The 24252-nt window shown below is 34.6% G+C and overlaps 1 protein-coding gene across 1 annotated transcript in view; it reads left to right on the forward strand.

Annotated features, from left to right (window-relative positions):
• Window positions 1-6635: 6635 nt before the first annotated feature.
• Window positions 6636-24252, forward strand: part of LOC100651991 — a 232738-nt gene continuing 215121 nt past the window's right edge. The window contains exon 1 of the mRNA XM_020862917.2: window positions 6636-10370. Coding sequence (XP_020718576.2) covers window positions 8060-10370 — 2311 coding nt within the window. The 5' untranslated portion in view covers window positions 6636-8059. The remainder of the gene's footprint in view (window positions 10371-24252) is intronic.

Raw genomic sequence — 24252 nt, forward strand, 5'->3', positions numbered from 1 at the left:
TTGCGATCGATTAATGGCCAGTCACGCGTGTAATTAGTCCTAAAATTAGAAGATTCATTGGGTCATACGATTCTAATAATACACGTAAGATCAACTTTTCCTCTGCCGAGGGTAGGCGCCGTCTAAAACCAGGAAAAACCCAAGCATTTTGAATGTAATATTTGATCATGTTATATTTGCGACATAATTTCGGAAAAAATTGGAAAAAATTAGAATAATCGGTTAACAGTAGAAAATGGAAAATATTGTAACACTTAAATAAATGATTTTTCTCCATATGAAAATAAAATTGTATTTGCTATTTGAACAACGTGTATCGTGATTAGTTGGAATGATGAAAATTCTAGTATACCAGCAGATCAATCTCATCGCTTTCCATTTAATTTCTGTCAATAATCAGTCATACCTCATAATTACATGTGTATATTTATAATCTACAATCAGTCACGAAAATCTTCGTACACCGAATTTTGTGTTTGACTTGACGCAGAAGCTGAAAAACGTCGTGTCAAAAAATTATTTACCATAAAAAATCACAAAACTTCCGATTTAGTCAACGCCAGAGAGATTATTGTTACTTGTATGATTAGGGAATCTACAAGATATTAACATAACATTAAGCCTACTATTTTGGTGATTTCATATAGATATATTAGGCATGTGTAAATTCTATAATACTCTATTTTATATCTCTTTAATCCTTTCATCTTAAGAAAGGTGAAAACGGATAAATTGCGTTACAGTGGCATGTAGAAATTTCCAGTCAGCTAGATTTTTCATCTTATGTTTCAAAAGTAATATTTTAAAGAATGTCAAGCAATATTATACAACTACATAATAGTGCTTACGTATCGTACTATCTTTTACTTATACTCTCATACCAAATATTATTTAAAATTCTTGAACATCTTCTAGATATCGCTTTCCGGACGCAATATTGAAAACTTATTATGTGTCTTAACGTGCCAACAAAATTCATAGACATTTCTATGGCAATAATCCTATATTTAGAAGGTGTGTACTAGGCTTTTGTGACTGACTGCGTATTACGAATTCTATTCCAGAACGTCTCAATTTTAAATCCACTTACAAAGGCAAATATATCCTTACAATAAACGCAAAAGATTCAATGTATGGTAAACAAACAATCTTGGGAAACAATTCAAGCACGTGAAGAGTCAACAAGGACCAAGATTCAATGGTAGCGTTCCGATGCACCAAAATCAAACGCGACATTCGCGGTCGCAATAAATTGAACGCTTTATTTCCATAGGCCGTGGAGGACCGCGAAACGCGCGCGTGTGTAAACCTATACCCACACATCGTTGCACTTGGTCATGATCGAAAGTAAGCAAATGTTCCATAGCTATCGTGCAGTCGGCTTTATCTTGGCAAGCAATGTCATATCCCTCGGGTGAGTCGCCTAGGTGAGCTTTCCAATGGCTGCAAGTCTCGCGTTATGTACAGTTGGAAATTTCCGACAAAACTTTTGATAGAACATCAGTATGGAATTTCTAACACGAGTGGTTTGTGTTCTTAACGATGTGAATGTTTTTAGCGAAGTAGCTTAAATTCTCGCGAATATGTATTTTTAATATTTGTTAAATCGCTAAGGGTTTCATTTAAGGTTTCTTTAAGTAGGTTTAATTTGTATTGTATACTTTATGCAATAAGCGACTTGAATATACTAAGTGAGAATTGCAGTTACTATTAAAATGGTTGGCTTATACTCGTATTTTCCAAAGAAGCTTCGTTATCATCAGATTTTACATTTCACTTTCATAGTATGAAATTTTTGTAGCCATACGAACGTACTTTTAAATAATAAGATATTTAATCGGACCTCATAATTAGATTTCGGTTTTTTACGCGTTTAATTTAAATTCCAAAGTGTTAAATTGCGCAAGATGCACACATATGCAAAAATATATAAAATATCTGAAGCATAGTGCTCTCTAGGTAAAACAATCCACAGTATATATATTCCTTTTCAAGTAAAACAATATTTTACCAAGATCCTACTTCTTTAATTACATTCTCGAAAATATTAGTTTGCATAAAAATACACAGTCTGCTAATATGATACAATAGCATACCGTTACTTTTCACTGTGATTCACATTCTACATCTGACGTGATAAATTTTACCAATCCAAATCCAAAGACAAACAGAAATGAATTTCTCTTCGGAAAATGACTCGCCGGCGACGTTATGACGAAATACATCTTACGATTCACCTTAAAATTCCAAGCTTGCAATGGAAATGCGCCATAGAGAATCCAACCGACTGACGATCGCACGTTGCGTTGTCTCGCGCATACCTGGCACCTGGTACGAGGACCGGAGCGTGCTGGAGTGTGCGGTCGAATGATATTCGTGACACATCCCACGTGTTGGCATTCCCGCATCCTATTCATTCGATCCCGCGGGATTTATTTTAAGATCGGCATGACGGCGGCGTGGGTTTACACGCTGCTGCCGCGACGCAGCCGTGCGGCCGCTTCAGTGAATCCGCGGCTGGCTCGTACGCGAGTCGCACGAGGATCGAGCACGCGATGTCTCAGCCGAGATAACGATCGATCGATCGATCCAACGAACGAACTTGCAACCGCGAACGCAACCAGTCGCGAGCCGTGCGCTATCCTCGCGTTCACGCAATAGTAATTCCACGCACGATTTCCGATTTCGCGCCTGCCTCCATACAAAGTAGAACTCTATTTAGTATATCTAGACCTCTTGTGGTATAAATAGAATGGCTACAAAAAGTATTGGCAAGCGACATTATTTTTGCAAACGAAGCGTCTTCTTTCATCAGATTTCGTACAGTTCATTTTCGTAGTAGATATCAAATTTTTATAGTAACATGAGAAGTACCACCGAATGATACGAAATTTAATATACTCGAATCTGATTGATTATCGTTTATTAATTATCAGTTATTTATTAATTACTATGTAAATGCTGGAATAAATACGACGGTATGCTAGTATTTTTTGTAGCTCCGAACTAGTTCTGTACTGTTGCGGAATATTGTATTACTTGTCTGAAGGAGACATTTATGGGGAATTAGATTGTAATTGGTGTGACAGATATTTTGTAATTTACTAGGTCGTTCAATGTATTCCCTTCACGGTATACTGTATACTCTTTATGCGCGAATGACCTGAATATTAAATAGGTTAAAATGTAAACAGTTTCCATTTTTTTAAGTTAATAGACGTTTATAAATAATGATCGTTTATCGTCAATATAAAGGTTTATCAAGACAAGTCTTATATTCGAAGATGGGAATTCGTACTTGGACTTTCTCTTTAAAGTTTGTAAATCAAAGGCTCTATTTCCTGCCAGGATCCAACCTTCCAAAATAACGCAAAATAACGCAACACCTCCACGACAAGTTCATGCAGCCAAACCTCTTATTGTAGTGATTCATCCACTCTCTCGCTATCTACAGCTTTCCATTCAGATAAATGAATTTAATCAGCTGAAGATCAATCATTCGTTGTCACGTGTTAACCTATCATCATCCATCATTTGAACCCATCTAAAATTTAGTTGTAATAAGTGCATAGTGGTTCATGGGAGTATTCGAATACCCTTAGAAATATTTTATGCATAGTATACCTATTATACAAACATTTTCAAATCTCGTTAGCACGAGACACGGTTATCGTGATTTCATAAACTTTGAAGCGTGTCTGAAAAAATATATATAGAAGTTACAGTACTTTTATTGCAAGCATACTCTTTGTAAATATCATCAAAGTATTTATGCACTATACATATTTTAATAAGTCACGATATGTAACGAAACCACTTTTAACACTAATTGTATGTTTAAAACTACTATTTATGCCGTATACTAATTTTTCATTAAGTGTAGTTTCGCGTGTAGTCTTGCAATTTCCATGTACATTTTCCAATTGATTTCAAATTTTACTATTATCATCACGATAATCGCGCCTCATTACAGCATTCGTGAAATTTCAAGAAATGTCGCATAATGCACATAACATATTCATAAAATATTCTGTGATAAGTGTTCGAGTGCTTCGTGAACCACTTTAACTCCTCTACAAACGTTATTATTATTATTATTATTGAAGAAATAATCACGATTGCTCTACAAACATTGATATTATTATTTATTATTATTATTATTTATTTTTAAATTACAATAATTGATCCATATTTCCGTAGAACAAGCGACGCGATATTTAAATAATCCCCTTTCACACAAAGCAATAACTACAAGTATGGAGCTATGTCCTCTCATTAACACGAATAGATGAGCAACTAAGTAGAGTTCTATTGTCCCCAATTTCTTCATTTTTCCGACTCACTGTCTGTCCTCGTCGTTCCGCTCGATCAGGAGACTCGCTGACGTTTACCTGAACACGGTTGGCCGTTTGTCAAGAATCGACGAGCACGACGGGATAGCAGCTGCGAGTGGTATGGCAGCGAGTTTTTCGTTTCCGACGGGCCACCAGCTATGTCTTCCGAGATATTTTGAGATATGTAGGTATCACAGTGGCTCGCGGTAAGTTCTCGATGGAAACCGGGACACACCTTGGTCTTCGGTGGTGGTTAGCGCTGTTGCAATCGTGAAGCCAGTTTAGCGAAGGTACTTAAGAATAAAACTATCGCCTGCAGCTCTCTCTCTCTCTCTCTCTTCCTCTCTCTCCTCTCTCTCTCTCTCGAGCACCTCTCTCAAGTGGATACTGCGTTGAGGACGACTACCCGAGTCAGTATCAGATCAGTGTCTACTTGCGAGAAATAGTTTACTGTGCGTCCGAGTGGACGCGTACCTCGAAGAAGGAAACCAACCTCGTTTCCACGAGCTTCCACTCGTTGGTCCCTTTCCCTAACGGAGTTCGCTTTCTCGTTTATTGATCTTGCCCCGAGATCGAGCTCCCGTTGTTCCGGCCGCGATATTTGCTTAGCGATTCGGTCGAATCGTTTCGGAAACGAGGCTCCTTTCCTGGAACGCGTGGGTGTATTAAACGAGCATGGGGAAACGAAGCGGAAAGAGGGATCGGGAAAGACGAGATCGAGAGCTTAGCCGATCCCGTTGGAAAAATCTCGGCACCAACCGCGATTTCACGCGTGATTATTTATAACCGGCTGCTTGTAAACACGCGTGGTTTGGCGTCCGCCGCGAACCACCATTTCTTCTCGTCGACAGTTCCGATGGACCAACGGCGAACGTTGCAAGGTTCTTGCCAGACGTCTATTTCAATGTCTCCTCGCGCAACGTCGTGCTGGACTTGCTCCGCTTTAGTTACTCGTGACATCATATCTGAGTTTTTAGGAAATTTCTAGAAGGTAGTTGGCTTTGGATTGTAGTTACATATGTTCCGGTCTTCGTTCGGTTTGTGCTAGTTTCGTTGAAAGTGGATGTTGTGCCGTGAAGTTGGGAAATAAGTTGCCCTTTTGAATTGAATGACATCGCGATTCTATATTGGAACATAGCATGTACCGTGGATCGATACTATAGTTATACTGCATTAACGTTATGTAGGACGTAACGCAACGTGTGATCACACGGTGCGCAAACTGTGTCATTACGTTTATGCAAGTTTTGAGCGACTGAAAGTTTTTTACACGGTTATTTCTTAAAGTTAATTCTAATTACGATAAAATATTCACGAGCAACGTCAATATCGTTGTAAAATTTAAAAATAGTTATAATAAAGCCGCTACGGTACTTGAATATATTTAACGATATTTCAAAATTCAGCGTCCAAAATATTACTTTCTTACGAATGTACGTAACAAATTAAAGGGTTTTCGTTGAAACGTGCATCTAAGTGTTAACAATTGTAAAACCATCGTTAAAAGTTCGCAGCAGACCACATTCGTTCACTTTTTCTGTCATGGTTTCCTCTTAGAAGCTACGAAAAACTATTCTTCTATAGCTTCACACAGACGTGTTTCCTGTTTCTCAAGAGGGAACAAGCAGCACTCCAAAGTCTTGACGCTCGTTCTTCGTGCAAGGAGAACTCGCGAGCTGATTCGTGATTAATAAACGCAAATATAACGAAACAGAGGATAGTGAATACGATATGAAGCGGTTTCGAAAACATCCCAAAGTCAGACTCCCTCGATTCTGACAAGCTGCCAAACATCTGAGGTCGGCTGTTACATAAGCGACGTAACGCGCATCCGTTCGATTCGCCATTGAACAATAATTCTCGATCGCGTTTCATGCGCGCCGGATATCATGCTGGTTGCGTCTGCGAGCAACTGGAGTAACTTGCAGATCGAAACGTGGATCGGTGAACAAGCAAACGTGAACGAATATGAAACGATGTTTGATCGTGCTATCGATCTTTGATATATCGATCGATTGATTAAGCGGAATGGTAGTAAAGTAAACAAGTGATCTAGTGTTTTCTACGTGACGAACATATTTTCGTCTTCAATCAACATTTCATTTTTCGAAGATCGAAATGGAAGATAATTATTTATTTAATTTTTAAAGGATATTTAACGAGAGAAATATATATATATATATATATATATGTATTCATATTGAAATAAATATATATATATATGTATAAATAAATGTGAAAGTTTGATTTTAAAATAAATCTGAAATAAAAAGAGGAAGCCGTAAGGTGGAGAAATTAAATTACTAAATAATTTTCAGATTAAAATGGGAATACCGTAAGATACAGAGATGATATCCAATGTTTAATTCTGATACAATTTTTAAGTAAAAATAAGTATATTTTATGGTGAAAAGCAAAGTGAAATTCAAACAGAGGATTAATCTGAAAACAGTTTTTAATTAGAAGGTAAAATTCAGTTAAAGGACGGGTAAAAGTGAGATTGAAATTGAAATTTAATTCATAAATAATTTTCAAATAAAAGGAGAAATATTATATGTACGAAGAATGAAAAACATAGCAAGATGTAGGACGATGTGAATACATCGGTGAATGTTGGTATATATTTCTCGAGGATCTAGAAGCTGTATTGGGCGTGTTTCAAGTATTCGTTTGGAAGAACTAGCAACAATTTTGAAGTTTGTGGCTGCAACGGTGCTCGATCAAAATAACTGCATTTCATTTTGAAAATATTTCTCTATACGTACAAATATTTGCGTGTTATGGCGAAGAAATATTCATACATACATCGATAACTGTCTAAATGAACATTTGAATATTGATATTCAGCTTCGAGTTGTGGAAATATAAATCTTGGCTCCGTTACGCGTATATTCCAATCGAAATCAATGATCGAGTATAATACGAAAAAGAATTTTCGCCAGTATAAATGTTTGCTAATTTTTGCCCACTATCGAGCTTGGTATTCCTGTAAATATTCTTCATCGAAGAAAAAAGAGCATACCGATACTTCCACGAGGTGACGAGCTTTTATTCCTTAATTTTCAAAAATAAGAACAAGTTATATTAAAATTCTGATATAAATCAATGCGTACAGTAAGTAAAGATTTCACGTAAACTTGATTTCAAAATAAAAATAGATCATTTAAAATTGGCTATAAAGTAAAAATAGAAAGAAAAGGAAGCCCCCAGGAAGAAAAAGTCACTACATTTGGCTGTAAGAAGAAGTCCTCTACAAAATGAAAGTCATTTAAATGTAACCATAGAACAAAAATAAGGTTGGAAAATTAAAAATCTTTTAAATTTAACCGCGAAATAACAAAATTAAGGAAGCTCCTTACAAAGTAAAAATCAAACGAGAAAAATCACGTTAATAAATCGTATAATCAAGAGAGTCGAGTGACAAAAATCGCGTTAATCGATTACACAATCAAAAGAATTGATCGATAGGAATCACGTTAATCCATCATACAATCGATAAGAACCAAACTAATTGAAATTTCCCGTATATGGTTAAAAATATCGAAACATCATCCTGTAAGTTAAAAGTCAACTGGGTCCAAACATCGTGGTGATCGTTTCGTTGAAATCGTTAAGGGGGACGAAAAGTTTACGGTGGCCCTCGAGCTGCGGAGGTGATCGAACTCGGCGCGGCGCAAGAACGAAAACTGCCTTGGCTTGTGCACGAGAGCGCGAGAACCGGAAACATGAAGAACGCTCACCCGATTATAACAGCCACGTCGTCGTCGAGCCTGGTCAATCCGGATTCTTCGTCTTCCAATGAACCTACGGAACCGATCATCAGATTGAAGCTGGACAAGCCGCTCCACTGGGAGTGGGAGCTGACCACGTCCGCGGACAAGCTTCCTGTCATCCAGCTGTTGGACAAGGATGGCCGTCTCCTGGTCGAGACGACTGGACGAACAGCGCAGCGGGCCAGAGGCTCTTTTCGTGAGGGTCTCAGCTCGCACGAGGAGTTTCCAAGCAGCAGATCCACAAGCGAGAAACCTTCTACCGTTCCTTCGTCCTTTTCATCTTCCTCCACGTCTTCGACGATTGCGCTTCCTGCTCAAGGGAACAGGAACGTGGACGGATTCAGTACGAAGTTTGGGTCTGTTCAATTTGGCTACAAACCGCGGAAATCAAAAAGCGAGGTCACGGTGAAGGAGAAGGAGAAGAAAAAGAAGAGTAGACATTCTGGTGGTTGCGAGAGCGCGTCGAGAGAGAGCGACGAGAAGGCAAATTCGAAAAGGTATTCCATAGGAGATTATCTAAGACAGCAAATTATAGACGACCTAAGAAATAAGAATACCGTGGGAAAGAGTGCCGAGGAGATCGCCAAGGAGAGGTGTAAGAAGGTGAAGGCTTATCTGAGGAGTCATAGCGAGACTCTGCCAAGATTGGTGCACGTGGAGGAAGAAGAACCTAACGAGGACCCACAATTAAAAATTAATGAGAACGACGATGAGATTCTTAGTCAGAGGATCAAAGACGGTTTGACCCGTCTCAGAGAAGCAATTAGGGAGGAAGATGTGAGAAGCAAAAGAGGACGCAACGATGAGAACAATTCTGTGGACAACGAATCGCACGAAGCTTCTGACGAGACTTTGAAACCGGAAGACACTAACGTCAGTAGGAAGATTAAGAACGAAGAGCTAGAAAGGGTGAGATCGTTTCTGAGAAGGAAGATTCAACAGAGGATGGAACTGGAACAGTCGAGGAGTTTGAGTCGGAGCAACACGCGTCCAGGCGTTGGAATTCAGAAGAGGTACTCGGATTACAGACAACCGGAGGATCCGCGAGGTTATCGTACCCGAAAGGTGCGCAGCGAGACGAGCGTCATCAGGTTCGATCCTGAGATTCTTCAGAAGGACAGGCAGAAAGCGGGCAGTAGCAGGCAGATCGAGAGGGAGAGATCGTTGAGGGCCGACAGGTCGCGTTCCAAAGATTCGTTCGGGCAAAAAGCGTACCGACGTTCCAGGAGCGAGACGATCCTCGAGGCCACGGAAACAACTGGCACGAATCGTCGACAAAGTTCCCAAACGAGGGAGCCCGCGGAGAAACGGAAGCTCTACCGAAAAACGAGGAGCGACGTGTTGCTGGGCCAGATGGGAGGCAGCCTGGACTCGGAGCAGGAGAATCCTCCGAGGCGTGTCGGGTGCCAGGACACCGTTGAAGAGTCCTGGCGCCAGTACAAGGAGAGAAAGAAGCATGAGAGACAGCATCGCGAATCAGACGCCAGAGAAGTCAAAGAGGAAGACTTTATGAGTAAACCGAGATGGAAAGATCTTCAGACGGATCTGTGTTCTTTTAAAAATTGCAAAATCTGTCAGAACTTGCAGAATTGCTTGAATCCATTACTGAAACAAGGAAATAGTCCCGAGAATCAAGGAACTTCGGGTGATGGTCGGGTTAACTTGGGCAATTCGTTCACTGTGATTTCTAACGACGCTTTCAACGACTCTGTCAATGATAGGCCAAGTACCAGTTTACAGGAAAATTATCTGGTTGTTGATAAGAAGCCCGACACGTCTAGGAATCATATATTAGCGAAGGTTCAAGCGAAGAATCATGAAACTAATTCATCTAACGTGAATTCTCCGGATTGTGGTTACAGCACAATTCCCAAGAAGGCCTTCAATGACTATAAGGAGTTATACACCCGGTCGAACGTGAAGAAAAGTGACACATTTAAGATCGTGGATGGTAGCGAGGAATTGCCATCTTTGGGGCAATCCATGGAGCGAAGCGATTCGAAAGGAAATCTCGATGAACAATCTGCTGATAATACTGACTGTTCGAATAGTGGAGGCGTGTTAACGAACAAATCGAACGAGGACATTGCTAGAGATTACTTTAAGAGAGTGTACGAGCTGCTGATAAAGAGGCAGGAGGAGGCGAAGAAGATAGCGGAGAAACAGAAAGCGGCGGGTTGCGACGATTCTTCGTCATCTAATTACAAGGAGAAAGTGCAAAAGAGGAGACTGCGGCGGAAGAAAAAGGAACGGGGCACGCAAGGTAAGAAATGAACTACTTTGATGTTTTGTCGGTCTTTTTGAAATGCAGAAGCACGCTGTGAAGTGTGAAAGATGCTTTGTCGTGACGGAACTCGATGTGGTGCAAGTAATGAATAGGCCTCTATTTTTGTTTTGTCACACAGTTGCTTTCATTTAAAATTTGCAGAGGAGACGATATTAATGAGGACGACTAAAATGCTTCTTAAATATCTCAATTTATTTAATACACAGTTAATTCCATATATTAGTATCGAGTATTTCGGATAAAAATATTTTATGTACACATACGTGAATGCTTTTTTCTTTGAATTAAAACCATTTTAGATTTAAAAAATTAATTATTAATTAATAAAAAATTATTATATATTCTTAGTTATTTTATCTCTATTTGATCATAGTGAAAAGTGTAGTTATTATTTGTTGGATATATAAAATTATGCAAATATCTCATTACAAATTTTAGTTTAAGAAAGTTAGAGTAAAATTATTCGACGTATGATATAATTCTAGTATGGTTAATTTTCTCGTTACTTGGATACTTTTCTCGTTAAACCACTGTTCTTCCATTTAGTGAAGCAGTTACAAAACATAAAATTTTAAAAACGACATCTAAAGTAAATTTTCTACCTACTCGAAATAAATTATGTGAATCTCGGTAAGGAAAAGAAGTACGATAAACTCATCTACTAAAGATAAATGATAAATACATAATCGTCATCATCCTCTAACGATGTATTATCGCTATTATATTTAAAAAAAAACAACACGCTGACAAAAGCAAAGACAACCAACTTTTAATCTTCCGGAACATTTTCCAAGATAGATAGTTCCACTAACGTACTCTGTTAATTGCACATTTAATTAAAAGCGACAAGTTTCCTTCGAAGTGACAGCACTATTAAAACGCTTTGCAGCGAACCTTACTTCGTAATTATACAAAGAGATAGAACTACGTAAAGCGAAAGACGAAGGGAAATGACTGCTACGAGAAACGAACTCTTTTAAGTGCCACAAAATTTCGACGATTTCGTGTCGTAGTGTCGAAGTGTCCGTAATTGTCTTGAAGCATGTGACCATGGTTACGTTACGTCTTTTCGCTAATGCGAAAACTTGCCCCTTAAAAGCTCAGCTTCCTTTTCACCGCGATCCCGCCGTATTTACGCGACGTTGGATTTCCTTCAGGTTCTAGAAATATTCATCTTCGGCGTTATGACGAAACTTTCGCGTTATACGTCGGAACTTGCCGTTTTGTTAATATTACACCGCGAACAATGTCGTTGCTCGATGCTACGAGGCTAATAATGGACGCAGGCGAGTTTAAAGGGAAGAAAGAAGCACAAGTGAAATGAACGTTGGGTTAATCGATAGGTCCCTCGTGTGTTTTTGCGTGGCAGGTGCCGTAAATCTTCAGGAAATCGCATGGGATAAAATAAAATCATTTCCATGCAAACGATTTGAGATGGTTGTGTAGGAGCTTTTTTGCGAATGTTGGTTTGCTTCGTTAAATGTAGAAGACTGGTTTAATCCTTTGGAAACGATTTGTTAAACAGTAAATACGATACTGTTCTTAGTTAAAATGTTGTATTTGGCATTTGTTCATTTTTCAAGGTACGCAGTTCTCCGTGTTTTTCTCTTTTAATCAAAGTTGTATTAAACATGATGTTAAACAATAATTAAATATTTTTAAATTGTACGAAGGAAAATGATGACACAAAAATGGTAAAACTTTAGACTTCTCGTATATTTCGAAATGAGACATTTTAGTTAAAAAGAGTAGAATATGTATGAGCTATAATATAAATATTATTTTATGATAGAGAAATGTTATCCATTTCTTTCCCTAATTTCTGTTCTTGTACTTTTTATATATTACTTCTTATACCTATATTATTTTCTCTATTACTCGTTGGTAAAAATGAGAAAAATCGTTATAAAATATTCAGTAATATTTGTAATAGTTAGAGAATTATTATTTATTATCAATGTAGGTACTTATTATCAAAATAATAAAAATGATATTAATTTTAGAATTATAGATTAGATAAGGAATTTCGTTTAGTTCTTCGAGATAGCTATTTTAGAAATTTGATCTGGATTGGAAATTTGGAAGAAACCTTTATTACTTTTATTATCTTTATCACTCTACTAGAGTTATTATTATCAAGCATTTATTGCAATTTTTAATTCTTACGTTTTCTACGAATGGAGAATTATGATCATTAAATTATTAAATTTTCCTGTAAGTGGAAAGTTACAATCGATTGATTTCTTTTCCAAGGAAAAATCTGACCAGAAAATTATATACTTATAGGTATACGTAATCGATAAAGGAAGTGAGTTCTTTTTCAAGTTTTTATTTTACGACTATCTTTATGAGTATCTGTTGAAATTTTAAAATGTTACAGGTTTCGAATATTCAGAGAAATGGGAAGCACAACTTTAGAAACATATGTATATTATTGTACACGTAATCGCTCTTTGGGTAACGAAACATATATCCAGAAACTAAATTTGAAGGATTTAAAAAAAATCTGCAAATTTCCTTCCAATGATTTATTTTACTGTAATTCGCAAGCTTTACCAAAAAACCAACTTAATGAATTTTCATATAAAATCTGTTACCTTTACGCTACAGTGGATACTTTCGTATCTTCTTTACATTGAAACGTCAATTGTAGGAGATGTTAGCTTTTCCATTTAGATCAATCACAATACCATAAATAATTTGTACACTATTTTACATGTGAAGAATTCTCTTTATTTTAAACACTTTATATATTTTTATGCACATTCTGAGCATTCCAACAGATCTAAATTTCATATACGTAAATATATAAACTTCGACGGTCTATTCATAAAAGCATAGAACAAAAATTTGAAAATTTCGATCAATACATAACATATACACACAAAATTTCATGAAGTTTCACATATACACATAAAAGTGTACAAATATACATATGGAAATGGTTTTTGGTTTTCGTACGGATAAACAGAGAGAGGAAATTCATACCGATCAAATTTTAAAGAAAAGGAGGAAAACTTGAAGAAAGTACCAGAAAACGGAATAGGGGCGGAAGTATTAAGTTTCAGTGGTGCAACTTAATTTAATAAAGTATTAACTTGTAGAAGAATCTTAGTTTCTTCAATATAATTAGAATAGTTATACGATAAGAGTTCCTCCTTTATAATGTAGAGTAGAATTTGTAGATTCTGTAGAATCAGTTTTTACTAGAAGAGAAATATTCTTGTAATGCCGATACGAAAGAAATCCACTAAAAAGAAAAAGATTCTGGCGATTCTAGATTCCACGTTATTTGAATTTGAAACGTATCTGCTTGATGAGATTGCCTCCTTGAGGTAAAAGTCACTGTTTGAATTTATAAAGAATGTTGGACTTTGAAAGAAGTTTCTAATAGATATTCTAAAAATGATGGGTATGTAAACGAAGACCATTCCATCGAGATTATAAAATTATAGTCTGATTGAATCTTTCTTCCGAAATGTTCTTCCGAAACTGTTAGTTATTAGTTGAATTATTAATTTATAAAGGTAATAACCGATCAGGAACACATATTATAAGCTGTTATTAATATTTTATGTCGTTTTATTTACTTTCGTTTCTTCATACGATTTAAAGTGATGCTAAAGTCCAACGTCAAATCAATAAATATATTTTCCAACTAATAAGGTAATATATTTTTCCAAATATCAATTTCTTAGAATTACATACTTTTTATCGTAATCGTAATTCTATTTCTATAGTTCGTTTTATCATCTTTTTAAATAACTTTTTTATTTTAATATGCTTTTATTGGAGGTATCTCATTTGATTCTTTCTATGTTTTAATCGAAAATTTTAAAATCCATACAAGTATCGCAACTTTTATGACAGTTATAGAAGGAATGGGTGTAATTTCTGCTAATTCACATAATTTACGATCGATATTCCAATAACAATGCCTTTCATCCGTTCAAACTTTGATTTCCTAAGTGAGAACTATAGTTTTTACAAGTACAATTGCTCTCCTTTAAACGATACATTAATAACGCAATTAATTATCATAATGAATCCAAAACAGTCACAACTTTAACACAAATTAAACACAAATTATTAGGACGAATATTTATGAAACGCATAGAAGGCAGAAAAATATTAACCTTTGAAAGGCCAGACAGTAATTTTTACACTGTACAGGTACGTAGATGTTATGAATGTTTGTCCATGAAATTCTTCTCAATAGATAATAAAAGTTGAAATAATAACGGAGTACATGTCATTGAAAACTTGGTCATGATCACGTAAGTTGTTAGATATAGCGGACATTCAATTCTCATTGGAAATTGGATTACGCGCTCTTTGAAGCTTTTAGTGATTTCTCGAGCCGGGTATCTCAACCAAATGTCCAACGAAATAAAGGTCGGATTAAAGTGGCTTTTAAACGCTTGCTGACATTTCAGCTATCGTTCGATAACGTCGCAAACGAATTTGCAACCTGGAAATAAACCGAATAAATCGTCGAACTAATCGATAATATTTTGGCTAATTCGATTAACGTGGAATGCTGCGCGTTTCAAATTGTGTACACATGTCAGTAGAGGAAGGTGGTTCGTCGATAAAGGAATAAGTGAAATTAACAAGGTAAAGATCAAACCGATATTTCTATATTCAATTTCAAGATATTTGAAATATATTTATGTTACGATATACAGAGAGAATATTCTGTTTTCTGATTATCTTAGTTATTAGTTAAATATCGATTGATAATCACATCGAAGTATTTAAAAAATAATTAAAAAGATTATATAGAAAAAAATAGTATACAATATCGTAATTGAAAAGAGGAAGAATATCATAATATCATTATCATTATTGATACATCATCGCTTACATATAATACTTGCGTAGATTATTTTAGTGCTGAATTTTTGACAAGGAAAAAAATGGTGAAGCTTATGAAACGATACAACAAGTATCCGCCTAATCGTCTTTTCTACGTTGCTAAAAATACCTACTTTAGCGAGATTAGCGAGAAATATAAGAAAATTATTTAATAACCACTTTCCGGGATTTGGAAGTCAAGGAATCGAAAATAATTATGTTCTGTGAAAACAGTCTGAGAAAAGTTGATTGCGGGAAAACAGCGGGATAATTTTGGGCAGACGTCGTCATGGCCGTCTCATCCGACCGCCGCAGACAGCCGTTGGTCCTTGGTGACGGGCTTTCAGCCAAAGAGATTAGTACCGCGCCTTCTACCAGGAAGTCTCGTGAAAATCAGCGGAAAGCTGCGCCACGAATCTCGTTGGTACAATCTCCCTCTCAGCAGTTGCCTTTCGACTTTGCTCTTATTTCTTGTCCCTCTGCGGGAAATGATCGTCGACTTCTTCTCAGAACCTTTCAGAGGACGAGATAATTGGTACAGTCTCCTTTCTCGTCAAACTTCCCTGTGAAACTGGGCTACGAACGATTGAAAAGGACAATGAGATTTGTTTTGGTTCCTGGTTCTTACTTTTGTCTCTTAACCGTTGAAAGATGATGCAGACTTTATCGAGGTCTTATTTCAAGGGGAATCGAAACTTTCAAACGTAGCAGAATTGTCAGAATAGGTTTTGTATATGTATCGTGGGGGCTGCAAAACCAAGTGTTTTTGTTCCAGCAATTAAGAAACGTTGCGAATGTTATCGTCTGACTGTGGAATGTGTATGCATTTATGAGAAATTTGCAGTGGCTACGAAAAGTATATTCAATTGTTTTTTTATCAGGTTCTGCGTTTCATTTTCACAGTATCGAATTTTTGTAGGCAGACAAAAGTGTTGCTAAATGATACACAATATACTTGGATCTAATTAATTACTAACAAAATCAGTGCTGTAATAATATATAAAATGGCTTGCGAATGCTTTTTACAGACACTGTATAGGTGCGAAAATTGAAAGAATACAACTTAATATACAAAATGTATAAAATAGACAAAATACCGTACTCGTAATATTTACGTCGTAAAAGGAAAAGAAAATTTAAGCATCCTTCGAAATGTGAAATCATTAGAAATTCTTTTGTAGTTTGAATAAAGAAAATTAAGTATTAAGGTATGATTGACTTGATTGATGGCTTATACAGCAATTGCATTTTTTATTAAAAGTGTGTGATAAGTGATTTGGAAAATAAATAAATACGTAAAAATAATGATTTTAGAATAAAGTACTATTTCCGGAATAGAACTGAGAAGAATAATAGAAACTGTAGACTGAGATTTAAAGATTCATGGCTACGTGATTTTTAAAAATAGAACAGGGTCCTAATTTAGTGTTGTGACATAAAACTGAATGGGGTAGAAAATTAAGTTAAAAAAATACGGAAGTGAGATTTTCGGTAAGATTTATTCCTGTTTCTCTTTTCGATTTCATGCTTCTTTTTTAATTTGTTATTTCAATAAATTTTCAAGGAAATTTTAAATTACAGTTATGTACGGTTTTCTTTTTAAAACAATGAAATGTTAAAACCTACTGTTCGTAATAAACTAGAAAGGTAATGTTACAAAAGAATTATTTTTGACCTAAATAAGGTTTTTTAAGGTCCTGTATGGAATTATTTATAAACCTTTAGAAAGGTAAATAAATATCATAGATATTGAAAATAAAAACATTCTCATATATTCAAATTTAGTTGAATGAGTCAGAATTATTTCTATTTTTAAATCAATCAAATTTTAAATAATCTGCAATTTTGTAGTCCAATATTATTTTCAAGTAATGTTGTCACTACCACGTAGTTTAAATGCCGATCCAATATAACGTTGCAAAAATGAATGGCAGAAACAATTATCGAAACGTTCCATTCATTTTAATTAATTATTTCTATCCAATAAATTAAACACAATCTATTCAAGCTACGCTCTCTGATGTTAAATACTTTATAATACGATAACGGAAGGGTACAATAATGCAATACGAAGATATAGATCCCGTCGTAATTAATTAACCGCAGCATAATTATCATTTATTAATTTGTGATCTAGAATAAAAATTTATCAATAATTTATTGATATATTAAATCTCAATTCGTCTTGAATTAAATGCTTATGAAACGTGATAGAATTAAATAATTAACAGAATAATCAACCATAGCTGCTTCATCTTGTGATTTTTAATAAAAAATCAATCGTAACCGATCGATCAAAATATCAAGACTCTTTTCTGTTTAGATTAAACATGTTCTTAGACTAAGCACGAAAAACAGGAAAATCTGTGACGGATTAAGGAATAGAAGAAACACATAGTCATTTATTAATGAAATGCTGCGGCTATGGCACGGCTAGACATCGCGACCCTTCGCTAAATATTCAAGAGAGGAGCCGGAATACGGTAGATCCTCAAAAGCAAAATGAAACTCTTTTGATCGCGGCATATCCGCCGTGAAAGTGTCTGAGAGACGGCGAAAATCGTATTTTACTAGCGGCTATGTCGCTACTAAGGGAAGGATTACATTGGATTGGCAATGGTTCGCGTGTGCGTTAAGAAGAGAATGGAACTTTTGAGCTTGTAAGTACTTCACGTTGCTGGCTAATGCTGGATATGTGTAAGCTGTAGAAAGCTTATTACATAATTTACGGTATTCCCAATATGATAACAAATCTGCCGTTTTAATAACACAATCATGCGTTTATGTACTTTAATCCGTTGTGTGTTGAATTATTAGACAGCAGATATTTATTCAGCTATGGGAAATACAACGCAAAAATTTGCAGAATGTACATAATACTGAAAACTGTCAAGTTGGAGCATACGAGATGTTGCTTTTTTCCCAAAAAATCTTTAAATCGTAATTGCTAGCTTTTTCAAGTCATCATACATAGACATATTTAACCAAAGTAATAATTTTTTTATCGAATCAATGCACGTTCGTAATGATCGTAATGATGAAAAAATGATCAATCCTGCGATTAAACAAACCTTGAAATGGGTCTATGAGTGTCTCTGTTTACGGTTCTGTAACCGTGTACATTAAAAAGATTGTTTATAATAGAATAGCGCGGATCTCTTTGACCTTTTTCAAATGTCTTAGGTACATGTGTATAGAAGAGACATAATCAAAATTTACTAACAGTAGATAATCGACTGATTACATATTGTCTTGAAATGTATACTTGTACTAAACATTTACCAGTACGTTTGAAATTTGACCAATGTTGTCGCATTACATTATGTTATGTTTGAGTGTTTTCTATGACACACACGAGCTACTGTACTATGGAAAGGCATCGAATATTATGATTATGTATTACGATCAACAATGTGGTCGTAATATTTTTATGATAAATTTTAGTAACGTCAAGTAGACGTGTTTTATAGAAAATTTCTCCTTTTCTCTTCTGTTTCTTTCTTTAATACGGTTGACATATAATGATACAATGACAAAATTATTTTTTATCAATACTTTTTCATCGATAATTTCACAATTTCGGGATAGAATATACAATTTCCAGACTAGATTAATTATAGAAAATTTAGTTTATGTATTCTGAAACACTTTATCCGTAAAATATATATCTTCTTTTAATAGAAGAACACAGATATATAAAAATTGAAAGAAATATCGAATTTGTATGCTTTAGTGGAATTGTTATAATAGCGTCATAATATTGAAAAGGTTGATCTGAAAATGTAATATTTGAATAGAAGGGCACGCTCGTCAACGTTGCTTTCATTGCCTTGATAAAGCGGTCGTTTGAAATATTGTGTATAGCTAGAATAATTTACGAAACTGAAATGGTTTGTCCGTTAGTGCTTGAAATATCTTTTAATTGAGAAATTTGATGAATTATTCAAGATCCTGGCATTGTGTTTGATATTTTTATTAATACTGTTATGCAGTACCATTCGATCAACGCGTTAATATGTGGAAAATTTCTTGCAAAACCGGCATTAGTGGAATAGCGTGATACGAATTCTGTGGCTCTGCTATATTTGGCAGAATTCTACCAAAGCAAGAGAAACTTCTGTGTAGCCTGACTCTGCAGAACTAATTTCCCAAACGTGCTCGTATATTGCTAATTACTGACGAAATTACTGTATTTAAAATATTAATTTTGCTAAACCGTAGATAATTATAATTTCAAGTCTTTAGACTCGCTAGAAAATATTCTACGTTTCTTCGATTCTTCGTTCTATTTATTTTTTTCATTATTCGTATTACATTCCTATATACTTCTCCCATATACATATTTCGTATATACACTTGTATATGTATCTGTATTTCATATACCAAACATGTATAAAAGGACAGCAATTAATTCTACGTATAATGCTAAATCCTTGAAATTCCATATTCAAAGAAATGCTACGTATTATTTTAAAAAATGTTGAAGAATTTGCATTCGTTAAATTCAGATACGAGTTTTTAAAAACTACATGAGAAATCCCTGAAGGTTTATAAAATGTCAATCAAATAACTAATATTACGATAATTAATATTTTTTTAATATTCCACAAAGTGGTAGAAACGCGTATTTAGTTTCAAAACCAAATGAATGCGAATCTCAGCGTACAGAGTTTAAAATTGTTCCGATATAAAAAAATAGGAAAATATGACCTACTTCTTTCGTACTTTTCTTCTATTTCGCTGTCGTTATACGCTTATGTTCAGTAACAGAACAGAAATTTATGTACATTTCATACCTTAACTTGAATGTCATCATTGACATCATACGTAACGTGTTTGTTAATGTCAAGAGAGAGGAGAGACACGATAATTTGCAATTCCTGTTTTTTTTTTCAGTAGACAAGCATTAAATAATATGAAAAATCAGGAGAAATATAAATTCATCTCGCTGTTTCCGTGTAACCTTTACGTTTATTTTCAATAAAATGTTGCAAGATATATATTTCTTGTATCTGATAGCGGAAATCCTGAGATCTTTAGAATAAAGAGATAATTAGTTTCTAAATCATTCATTTTGAATTCTTAATGATTACATTCAAATTGTTCAAATTCTCGATACGCAATAGTTTCTCTTATTTTATCAAACCCACGAAGTATCTGATCATAATCGTTTGCAGTTTATGCCTGTTCTATCGGTTCCAGAAGCGTCGTGTACGAATCAAACGAAATGTTCGAACGTGAAATGGATATTATAACATAACAATTCAGCCAGCTCGTATTCAAAACGCATTTCGCATATCGTTCTGGCGACGCTGCTTGCGTTTCTGTTGGAACTGTTGGCATTACCTCTAAAGTGTTTAGCAGTTCTTGTCGCGTAACTATCGGTTTGATCTCGACGTTAGCGTACGGACGTTTGCATGTAAACGGAAACATCAACTTGTTGCTAGACGCGCGGGGTGATACAGCATTTGACGTTGGCAAAGGAACAATTGGCGAGCGCCATTCCTTTTGCTATAAATCGTGTTTCGTTTAAACATTCTCGGGATATTTGCAGCACGCGGAATTCGAACCATCTTTCTCCATAATCTTCCCTACAGTAAGAATGGACGTGAAACAAATTGAAATCTTGTATTTCGGTTTTGAACGAATAGCTAGAGCTTTTTCCCAAAGCAAAATGATTTATGAATGCATTAATAATTCATTAATAATAATAATTCATTACGAAATTAACAATATTAGTGAAGTATGGTTAGTGATATTAGTAAATCGAGAAACTCGAAATTATAGCTTTTGAATTTCTATAATTTTACAATTTTAAGGTACGTAGGATAATCAAATGGCAATTTGTTAAATTGTTTTGCACAATTGAATTTCTTTAGTTCTGAAATTTACTGCTGTTACGGAAAAATTTGTATTAATACTGGTAACTTATACTTTGTAATTTATCAAATTTCAGTAATAATATTTATTCACTTGGACACAACACATGGAAAAATTAAATCGGTTTGATAAGAAGTAAATACGAAAAATGCAATCAAGAATTTAATTTCTTATGTAGTAGAAAAAAATGAAGAGATGTTACTGGGGAAAGAATATTTAGCAATCTATTTGTCAATATTTGTTAAATATTATAATATATATTGTATTTACGTATATATTTACATATATGTACACACATATTTATATCACAGCATTTTACATCTCAAGAAGTTTACTATTTTTAATTAGTTCAATATTATTAAGTTTGCTTGGAAACTTTTTGCCAAGCGTAGTAGAATTTTGGGATTCACGATGATTTTTACTTTCACGAAGTTTTTTAAAATAGTAGAAGACTTCATAATAGTTTACTATCGTGACACGAAACATAGCTACGCAGGGTCAACTTCAAGAGTTATAAAAATAAAATGCGCAGATCTATGACAATCATTCTCTACTTTTTGCGAACTTTCTTTCTGGACGAGTTTCCTCTTATTTAGTTCCCCTTAGTCTCATAAGTCGAATGAGATTTTAAAGAGTCGTGACCTAAAATGTATTTTGCTTCTTTACCTCTTTCCTGGGGTCGGTGTAATTTTAAAATTACACTTTGTAAGAAATGTGAAAGAAGAAATATCATGGAAATACATGCGCAGCTTTTATATGTTCCCATAGATTACAAAAATAAGTGGTGAATTTTAATTTCGAACTTCATGTTTCTTTAAAACTATACGAGTATGTGCTAGTTGTAACGACAATATATTTGCACTTATATCTAGTAACGATTGGATGTTTCAAAGAAAATTAAAGGAAAAGAGAACGAAATAGAATGAAATCGGTTCTCGCCGTTGTTATTATTTCTATGAAACAAAAACATAATATTACACACAATGTCTTTCGGGCTTTATATTTCAATATCTTCCAGATTATTTGTAAAAATCCGCACGAAATTGACCGGAGAAAAATTCGCTTTGAACAATTTTTCCACTTTCTCGTGCAAGAATTTTTATTTAGAATTTCCTGGTTTTCTGGTATAGATATTTGTTGGAATATTTTACAACTTCAAATAGAAACGAGATTTCTCTGAATTCTTTTATCTTCTTATTATTAAGGCGAATATGGAGTCGGATAAAATTGTATATATGATATTTGGTTGATACGTACCTAATATATTTTTGGTACGTGTTTATACGTGGTATGCAACGGAAGTGTATTGCAGAGTTGGAATTTTTCAAGCACCTACACACGTAGCGGTGCGCAGCGGTTCTAATCATTGCAAGTAAATTGCTGCTATCCAAGCTGGTTCTTGCAATCCTGTATCAAAGCCTCTTCCGTACGATAAGGAGGGATTAACGAGAGTCCCTTGTGGGCTTCTCCCTTTAATCAAAACACGCATCGTATCAACGAGGGTACAGATTGTACACGATGTATGTTCACGGTACGTGCACGCAAACCAAACTCAGACCAAAATGGTCGGCTAAAAGAGGCGCAGAAATGGAAACAAGAAGCTTGATTCAACGTGGAAACGTGCATTGGGATGCAATTACTTTGTAATTTTTCTCAATAATATCTTGTTAAGTAGATTCGTTCTTTTGACAGATTTTATTTTACAGTTTCTGCGTCCGCAGAACAGATGGTATACGTATATGTTTTAAAATTGAGGGAGAAAAACGTGAATCTTGTTTGATGAGATATTTAAAATTAAAAAGTTAATGAACATCTTTTGTGTACTTTATCTTCTGTATATTTATGTGTTATATTACTGTAAAATAATTTTATATAAAAGTACAAAGTATATGTTTATTTTTATTTTAGCTTCTACATATTGAGAAACTGAGGATCTTTGTGCAAAGTTAAACATTTGTTATACCGTTTAGGGGGTGAAGCGAATCTCTATTTAAATTTCATTTCATCGTTCTCGTAAAAATGTAATTTGCAGAAATATCCGCAATCTAAACATTAATTATTTTTATCCATAAAATACATATTCATGTGTCTAATTTCTGAATAGGTATAGGTTTAATGATTGAACTTTTTATTGCTTGCAAATTGAAGTAAATTTAATACAAGTAAAATATATTTGTCGAATAGCAAAATAGTTGTTTCTTCATTCCATTTACCTATAAAAGAGTAGAATCTTCTAAATTTATAAAACTATCAATCATTAGAGGAATGCTATTAAAAATCCTTAGTTTCTTATCAATCAGTAAATTAATTGGTTTATTAAGATAACTTTTATACATATAATAATAGCTTATAATAAAGTTATTACTATCAGTTTCATATATTAATGGATAATATTAATGAAACAACTTCTCTATTTAAAGAATTATTTTTTCAAATTGTGGAATTTTTATTAAATTTTTTGAAGATTATTCTCCTTATTCTATGGTAGAAAGCTAGTCTTTGGTTAGAAAAGAATGACGGAAGAAAAGTAGTTTCCATCCTATCAGCGAAAGGTCACCTCGTTTCCTCGAATTTAAGGTTCGTGTAATCCTAGAAGTGCTTATGTAGGATGTTACACTCTCAACTTACTCGTCAGCATCTCCAAAAAATAGGATTCTCTAAAAACGGACTGTTGAGCTTTGACAATGAGATTTCATGTACAAGAAGTTTATATCCTAATAAGGTTCTTAAAAGGTGATTATCGTTCTCTTGATCTCTGGAATTATTTTACGACTATAGTTCCTTTGACTAAAAATATTACAACGCGGAGATATAATACCTTGAATCATTCTGCACCTGTTCCTTGAAATGTGACAAATAGATCGCACATATATGTAAGCTCATATTTTTTATGAATATGGTTAAATAATACAACGAGTATTTTACTTTAAATATTTTATATATTTTTACATGTCATTATACGTTCAATATATTTTCGTATATTTATTTTCCATAAACGAGTAAATATCTGCAGTCTAATGATAAATGAAACATTGTAACAAAAAAATTTTTTAAAGAAAAATGGTAGAACTTATTCGATGATAAATTTAGGAAAAAGTAATTTCCTTTCGGAAAGCAAAAT

Source organism: Bombus terrestris, chromosome 4, assembly GCF_910591885.1.
Source record: "Bombus terrestris chromosome 4, iyBomTerr1.2, whole genome shotgun sequence".
NCBI classification, from domain to species: Eukaryota; Metazoa; Arthropoda; class Insecta; order Hymenoptera; family Apidae; genus Bombus; species Bombus terrestris.